Source organism: Choloepus didactylus, chromosome 18 (assembly GCF_015220235.1).
Source record: "Choloepus didactylus isolate mChoDid1 chromosome 18, mChoDid1.pri, whole genome shotgun sequence".
Taxonomy (NCBI): Eukaryota; Metazoa; Chordata; class Mammalia; order Pilosa; family Megalonychidae; genus Choloepus; species Choloepus didactylus.
The window spans coordinates 50,130,986-50,139,788 of record NC_051324.1 but is presented as its reverse complement, the minus strand read 5'-3'; the positions used below and the strand labels follow the sequence as shown (position 1 = coordinate 50,139,788).

General features: G+C 36.1%; 1 protein-coding gene across 1 annotated transcript; it reads left to right on the top strand.

Annotated features, from left to right (window-relative positions):
- Nucleotides 1-3,763: 3,763 nt before the first annotated feature.
- On the top strand, nucleotides 3,764-8,575 carry KRT26 (keratin 26). Its single transcript, XM_037808117.1, has 8 exons — nucleotides 3,764-4,204; nucleotides 4,668-4,750; nucleotides 5,177-5,333; nucleotides 5,463-5,624; nucleotides 5,710-5,835; nucleotides 6,217-6,434; nucleotides 7,749-7,816; nucleotides 8,421-8,575. Exons 1-8 carry the CDS (start codon nucleotides 3,764-3,766, stop codon nucleotides 8,573-8,575), a joined length of 1,410 nt encoding a protein of 469 aa, XP_037664045.1.
- The last annotated feature ends 228 nt before the right edge of the window (nucleotides 8,576-8,803 follow it).

Genomic DNA, 8,803 nt, shown 5'->3' with positions numbered 1-8,803 from the left:
TCTTCCTGTTGCAAGTCATCTTCACTGGTTCTGAGTAATCTTTGCATTTTTTATATACCCCTCCCCTCAATGGGAGCAGAAATTTGTTTTTAATTTCTCCTGTTTAACTCAATGGTCTTCACAAGTCAGGAGTAAGTTTAACAGGTAAACTAGTTGGCATCTTTTTCACATCTCTGTAAAATTTTAATTTTAATTTTCCATTAACAAATACTTATTGAGCACACATTAAGTGCCAAGTAAAGAGAATAAAACAGTTGACCAAATTCAATCCTTCAGCTCAACATGCTCATAGAAGTGGAAATAAGGAGAGCAAGAACCAGAAGCATCTAAAAATAAATGGAAACCTATAAATGATGCGATTTAAAGGTAGAAGGGAAAAGAGAAAGGTCGGGAAGCAGAGTTAAGTGGAGAATTCAATGGGTCTAATTCATAACATGATCACTTCACTGTGAGGGTGGGGATTCACAAATACTCCATCTAGTTTTTGCCATTCAAGACTACAGAGCAATGTGTCTCTCAAGTCAAACATAATTTTCCTTGAAATGAAATACAGCATTACAGTCAATGAGCCTATTTCTCCAACCTGTGGTCCAAGGCTCAGTGAAGATGGGAGGGGGTATAACCTCAGCCACACACCCTCCATAGACAAATTTGAGAGTGAGAAAATTTGGATCCCCCATCCCAACCCCATAATAGGAATGTCAATGGCAGATTTTCTTCTGCAGCTGGTACTGTATTACTGAATCTGCAAAACTTGTTCAGGACAGTGGAATCACAATGACTTTAAACTGTTTTCCCTCCTTTCTCCCCCACATATACTTAATACCTAAGTGAACCTAAGGCAAATACCTTCCCACTGAACTTTCTAATTAACCAGTCCTCGCACTATCTACCCTTATAAAGCTAGAAGCAATTTATCAAAATCAGGAAAAAGAAAATATCCAACCACATGGTTACTTAGCAAAAGTATTTAGCTCAGATTTATTCAATATTTGAGATGCCTGACCACCAACCAGTCTATCTCAGGGAATAGAATAAACCCTTTTTACTGGAATCATGTTGAGAGAATGAGTGGCTATATTCCATATTTGTTAATGTAACTCACAGGGAAGAATCAATAATAACTGATAACCAGCACTCATCAGGTGCTAGGAGGCACTGCTCATTTAATCCTCACAACAACCCTGTGAGGTAGGTATTATTACAATCCTCATTTTACAGATAAAGAATCCAAGCAGAGTGCAGTTGAGTAATTTGCCCAGCTAATAACTGGATGTGATGGGATACTAACTCAGGCAGTCTGCCTCAGCGTCTGTGTGCCTACACCCTGCATAATACCGTGCTAGTGAGAACCTTATGATTCCACCTCCCTTCTAGCAAGAAGCAAGATTAAGAAAACTAAGTGCACCCTAACTCCAATTAGTCTGAGAATAGGAAAAGTCACCAGTGTCCTCTTCTTCTCAAACAAACCAGGAAAGCCATTTTATGGAAGAATTAGCACACCAGAATCTGCTTCTCAGAAAAAAACTAGGAATCTAGTAACAAAATAAAGCTCATTCATGTTCAAGAAAACTGCTTTTCTAAACTTGGCTAACAAATGTAAAAATGTGAATTTTAAACTATGGCAAAAGACGTTGAAGCACATTTGGAACCAAACACTAAATTTATCAGGGGGAAGTTAATATAAGACAATTAGAATAAGATAATGTAATAAAAAACTTAATCCCAAAAGGAGACATTAGCACTGAGTAACTTAAACTTCAATTCAATTCAATTATTCTGAGTACCTACCAGATGTATATCATATAATGCTCTAATACCTAGTAGAGTCTCAAGAAATAAGTGATATGTGGCTGAATGCTTGTTTCTTACCTTGAATAAAATATGTATATAGAAACGGCCCAGAGAATTTGTTAAATTTATTGTCCACTTGTAGAAGGGACTAAGGCATACCTCAAGTTTTATTGTAAGAATTAGCTTAAAGGAAAGCTGTGATCAAGAAAATTCAAGAGACTTGCCCTTATTAGTACATCAGGGACAACACTTCAAGGAGTTAAGCATCGTACATTCCAGTCCTGCTTTGATATAGAAATGCTTTGTGATCTGTTGTCCCTTAGCTTTAGAGACAGCTCATCTCCAAAGTGGTTATAATAATATATGCATAACTTATTTCACAAAAGATTGTGAGTTAATTAGTATTTATAAAACATCTACAGATAAATAGATTATGTTAATAATACTTCGCAGTCACATAAAATCTCTTACCCAAGAAACTCAAGCCTTCTAAACTATTACACTAACAACATACTCTGTTTTTCTTGTTTTATTCTTGGGAAACATGGGCAAAAGATAAAATTTGTCCGGGTCACAAAAAAATCAATAACAATGCTCTAAATATGACCTACATCTCTTAACTTGCCATGCATTGTTCTAACATGTGCCAATAGTCTGAATTACAGATTTGTATCATCTTAAATATTTGCAGTCAAAAAATTCCAAGCATTCCAGTCCACCAAATATTCCATAACTTTTGGTGACAACAATATTAGATGTTTTTCAAAGTACTATACTAGATATCCACAACATTGAAATATCTCATTCAGAAAAAAATGGCTGTTTCAAAACTATCTAAACCTGTAATCAGTTAATCAATCCATTTGTATCTTTATAACTGAAAGAGGCCTAACCCTGTCTGACTCGTCCACTTTATTATGATGATTTAAATAATTAGAATTTTCAAAGTGTTTGTGCAATTCATATTTTTTATAGTCATTAATTATTAGAGCTGCTCAACATTGTTCATTTGAGACTGTTCAATGTTATTATTTTCATACCCCCAATAAGGAAATAAAGCACAAGCAGACTGGAAAACTTCTTAAAGGTATCAAGATAACAAGAGTCTACTTCACTATGACAACCAATCTTTAATCCAGGATACTATATTGGTTTCCAGGTGGTAATGAGAACACCCTTCTCCACTTATGAACACAAAATTCACCTCTTAAAATAAGTCGTAATATCTTACACACATAAATTTCTACTAAAAGCTCAGTCAATATTTCTGAGTAGGGTAGTGAACATTTTGGAGACTCAGATGTTAGCTGAATGGACATTCTGCTTCTGGACTAAACCAAGAAATCGCTATACAAATAATTATCAATGTCACATATTTATCAATTTTTGGAGAAATTAATAAACACAGTACAGCAGAACTTCTATTATTTTAGTTTTCAATTTTAAAAATAAACTAAAAACCTCCAACTACCTAAGGGTCAATTGATATTGACAGTGTTTGATTTTAATAAGAAAGAAAACATGCAATAAAGCCAAATAATAGAGATATTGTATAAGCATTTGTAGGACAAAAGCAGTGGACATTTCTCATTTGAATTACTACTTTATTGTTATATAGGTGGGGAGACCTAGAATGTATGCCAGAGGTCAAAAAGATGGACATTTACTCATATTTAATTTTGACCTTTGAGACTATGATTTAGTATTACTCCACCTGGCACCTTTTTAATACATATTAAAAAAAAATCCTTGAGGCACATTTCCACCTACAGACTGGACACTATTAAAAATCACCCAATTATGGAAAACAACAATTAGTGTGCAAGTAATATTTTATTACAGATTGGCATAATTAAGACTGAAATGACCAACTGAATCCTATAAAAGGCCCAATGGAGCTAACCTCTGTGGAAGGTGTACTTTGGCTTTGGTCCTCACTGGGAAAGGGTTGCTCAGCTATCCTGTCGCCATGTCTTTTCGACTTTCTAGCGGATCCAGGCGGATGTGTTCACGAGCTGGCTCTGTTAGGCTGTCAGGTGGAGGAATAGACTTTGGGGCTGGGAACATGTGTGGTGGGTTGGGAGCAGGAAGCAGATTTTCTTATACTCTAGGGAGCGTTTCTTCTGGAGGAGGCTTCTGTAACGGTGGTGGAGGGCTGGGAAGTGGGGCTGGCACTGGCTTTCCTGGAAATGAGCATGGCCTCCTCCCCGGGAATGAAAAGATGACCATGCAGAACCTCAACGACCGCCTGGCATCCTACTTGGACCACGTGCATGCTCTGAAGGCGGCAAATGAAGACCTAGAGCAGAAGATCAAAGGCTGGTATGAAAAACATGGGCCTGGTTCTTGCTGGGGACTTGATCATGACCACAGCAGATACTTCTCAATCATTGAAGACCTTAAAAGGCAGGTAAGAAATACGGATTTGCAGACTTTTACTACAGACTTTGGGTGAGCATAACTTAAAAGAAAGAACATATAAAATGGCCTTAATAAATTTACATGATGTAGAATGTGTTCACTCTGTATTGTCAGTGCTTAGGACAATGCCCAGCAATAAATACTTATGGAATTAATTAATGAAAGAGAAACAGTTTTAAAATAGATATGATTACTTTGTTCTTCTTGTGTTTAGCTCATACCTTTTTATCCAAAGTAATAAAAGTATTCACGATTGTAAAAGCTTACACTTTGGCTCTCACGCTCTGGACATTTATCATCTGAAGAAAATATAGGCTCTTTATTTTATACAGAAAAATAAGTGATGCTAAAATGAATGCTTGCAGAGTTAAGAAAAATATAGAATCACACTGAAATCTGGAGGCTCCCATGACTTTCAGAATTTAACATTTTGCACAATATACCCTATTTAGATTGTTTCCATGACCTCCTGTAACTCCAGTGTTGTTCTACAATATGACAATGCCAGACTGACTGCTGATGACATCAAGCTGAAGTAAGTGAAAATAAAGTAATTAATTATAATCAAGGTTAAAAAAAAATACTACAGTTGGGCTAAAGAACCTATTTTTTGCATTTATAACCAAATTATTTTATAAAGCCAAACTAAGTCAATGAAGAAATTGAATTAAATATGCCCTTATCATAAAAAAGAGCTAGCATAAATTTTAACCATGTAACAATATTTTTATTCGACTGTTAAGCACATTGGATGATACAAACGAACTCTGAAGAAACAACTCCCCCCAAATAATATTCATAAATCAGTAAGTATCTCACACTGTTTTAACAGTTTGCCATTGCAAGAAGCTTCAGAAGTATGTACAGAACATCATACACTTCAGCATATAAAATGTCTTAAAGTAGTATGCTTCGCATTTGCCTATGATTAAAATTCTCACGCACCTTTAACACCTTGAAGGTATGAAAATGAGCTTGCTCTGCACCAGAGCACTGAGGCAGACATCAATGGTCTTCGCCGAGTGCTGGATGAGCTGACTCTTTGTACAAGCGACCTGGAGATGCAGTGTGAAACGCTCACTCAGGAGTTAGCATACCTCAAAACAAACCACGAGGAGGTAAGGACCCTGCAGACTGGCTTCGTGCAGGGTCTGGGTGCCTTCTTGAAGCCCACTGCTCATTTCACGGCAGAGTGCACATCTCTATCAAAATCCTAGCTTGACTATTACTACGGGTCTCTTTTCCAGGAAATGAAAGTCCTCCAGTGTGCAGCGGGGGGAAATGTGAACGTGGAGATGAACGCAGCCCCAGGAGTGGACCTGACTGTCCTGTTGAACAATATGAGGGCCGAGTATGAGGACTTGGCTGAGCAGAACCGCAAAGATGCCCAGGCCTGTTTTAACGAGAAGGTACATCTATGGCAGAAGACATACTAAGGGCTTGTTCAGTAGACGACCAAGCTGCTCACTAACTCTTCTCACAATTACTCTTCAGAGTGCATTGCTGCAGCAACAGATTTCTGATGATGCAGGAGCAGCCACAGCAGCCAGAAATGAGCTGACGGAACTGAAACACAACCTCCAAACCCTGGAAATTGAACTTCAGTCCCTCGTGGCTGCGGTATGTAGGAATCACCACTGAGCTGAATGTATGTATGTGTCTCTATCAGTCTAACTACATATCTATTTATATAACTAAATATATATAACTAAATATGTTATATATAACTTATTTATATTATATATAAATTAATTAAATATCAAGAATTCTGTCCATAAACAATATTATTTTTAACTTGCCAATCCCCAAAAACTGAAAAATGACTTTATTTTGATGGAGGGGAAATGCTTTTTAAAAACATACTAATGTTGATTTTTTCCAGTTGAAAAGATTTAGATTTTTTCAACATCTTTAGGTCTTTCTTTCCACTTTGAGGATGTTTAAAATATAAAAGTGGCATTTCGCTTTACACATTCAAGACTTACTTTGTTCTTCTTTCAGAAACATTCCTACGAATGTTCCTTGGCCGCGACTGAAGGAAATTACTGCTTTCAACTCCAGCAAATCCAGGATCAGATCTTGGCGATGGAGGAACAATTGCAACAGATTCGAACAGAAACAGAAGGCCAGACGCTGGAATACGAACAGCTTCTAGATATCAAAATCTTTTTAGAAAAAGAAATTGAAACTTACCGCAGCTTAATAAATGGAGAAGAAAGGTAAATGTTAACTCTTGGAAGAAACGATCCCACATCAATTAGGATTTCTCAGTATGTCACTATTGTTCCTAGCATTTCCTACTCTAAAGATTATACCCATATATATTCAGGAATTTATTAAAATCTATTATTGCATGCAAGTGAAATGAAAACAGGCAGGAAAATCAAATTTCTAGACATGTGAAATATTTTCATATATAATAATACGATGAATATTTAAAATGAATATTTAAAATATTCATATAAAATGAATTCATATAAAATGAATATTCACTCATATAAAATGAATATTTAAAAAGAATATTGAACAGTTCCTTCACTCCAATCCAGGGAAAAATTTGCTTTCTGTGATTCAGGGTTGAAGCACATTTCTTGTAATAACAGACTCTATTTTATTATTACTTCACTAGTTACCCTTCCTGTACCCTGTCCTGGATGGGTTATTACATTTTCATTTGAAAGATAAGCAACGAAGATACAGGAAGATTTCACTGAGAGGCACCACAGCTTGTTAGCCAGAGCAGCAGCCCTGGAATCGCAGCCCCGGTTTGAATCACAATAGCTGGAAGAATTTGAGCACACTGCTTAATCTATTTAAGCCCCAGTCTTCTCTCTGGTAAAACTGCAATAGCAGCAAAACCATATTCTTAACTACCCGCAACGACAGTGCCTCACTGTGCATGTAGAGTGCTTGGGACACTGGCTTGCACACAAAAGGTACCCCGTGATCAGTGGCCTTTATTAAATGCTTGGCCATGGCCACACCATGAGTAGGTCACATCTTCTACATCCTCCAAAGCCAGGATCAGCCCTCGGTACCTATTCCCACCGGAGCCCAAGAGTGATTGCTGCCTCCTCAAAACAAACTGTTTATATTATTCCATTCATTTTTCACTTCTCTTCAGCACCTTTTATACAATTTTATAGATAACTTTTTACATGTATATTTTATTTTATTTTCAAAAGTGCAAATTGCTTGTGTCTTACTTCTACATTTTCCACAGCATCCAGACCAGCACCTTCTACCTAGTAGGCACTCAAAACATGTCCATTGGCCCGTAGAAAGAACTTCGAGGCTTCTTATTGCTAAATCACAGAGACCTTATCTAGTCACAAGGGAATTTCTGATCATAAATATCCATTTAATCTCTTCTTTCACTAAGTTGAAGTCATAAAAAGTTTACTAATGTCCCCCAAATATAAGAGGACATTGAACCTTATTGAAACAAGAATCCAAAACTTTCATTCTCAATTCACGGTTATTTCTGAACTCCCTAATAAAGAAAAAATGAAATAAGTTACTCTTCTTCACAGAGGAAGCAAATCCACGTGTTACAAATCAAAAGGATGTGGACCCATAAATTCTGGAAATCAAGTCAAAGGTATGAAGGTTTTTTACTTGGTATAAATCTTTTAAACTCCAGCAGTTCTGTTAAATAAGTCAGTTATTTCTAAATTAAATAAAATTTGTTTCTAAGTTCCGTTCTAATGAATAAAAGGAAGAGGGGTCACTATGACAGTTCTGAATATTTGTATTTTATATTCCTGTAGAAAAGATGTGGTCAAATTATACAATTACTGAAATGGGGAATCAATCTCCCAACATCTTACTTACCTGCAATGTATTATTTTCATTGTTTCAATGCTTTGATAAAAGTGCTATTTTTTTTTTAATCATGAAAATAGTGAAAGTGGTTTTTACAAGAAGACAGCTTTACTTGCTCCAGGCTTGTACTTGACCAATACTCATGTTTTTTGTTGACCCATGTTTCATTTACTCTTTTAAGCCTCATTACTTTAAAAGCTGTGGTATTATAAGGAAGATAGTCCAGGACATTGCTAAGCATTGACTTCAAACATAGCATTATATTTCAATTTACTGCAAACTTGAAAAAAAAAGAACGCTTTTAAAAACCATGCCAATAATGTCTGAATACCTTTCAACCTGTTGAAAAAGAGCACTAAACTTTCCTTTTTTTATTTTAGACACAACAGAAGAAATCATTGTCAAAACAGTGGTTGAGGAACTAGATCAACTTGGCAATGTCCTTTCACTGCGGGTCCACTCAGTTGAAGAAAAATCCTCTAAAATTAGCAACATTACAATGGAGCAACGGATACCTTCTAAAGCACCACAATGAGGAAGAGTTATTTAAAAAAAAAAAAAAAAAAAAAAAAAGGCTACCTTTTCTTCCTTTTCCCAAGCTCTTTGCATATAATTTTTCCTGGAGAAGGAAAAATCTCACTCTGTCCCTAGTTTTGGTTTTTATTTTGGGGTTGGGTTTTTTGGTGGGGTTTTTTGTTTGTTTGTTTGCCCTTTCATTAAAAATTCTTCTGTTGCAAGTTCTTTTTGAAAAGTCTGTTTATTT

What these genes read in the sequence shown, in the direction of transcription:
- KRT26 (XM_037808117.1), top strand. Translation starts at nt 3,764, where the DNA reads ATGTCTTTTCGACTTTCTAGCGGATCCAGGCGGATGTGTTCACGAGCT. An exon ending in GCTGATGACATCAAGCTGAA is followed by an intron (nt 4,751 to 5,176) that starts GTAAGTGAAAAT and finishes AACACCTTGAAG; the next exon opens with GTATGAAAATGAGCTTGCTC. An exon ending in TTCAGTCCCTCGTGGCTGCG is followed by an intron (nt 5,836 to 6,216) that starts GTATGTAGGAAT and finishes TTCTTCTTTCAG; the next exon opens with AAACATTCCTACGAATGTTC.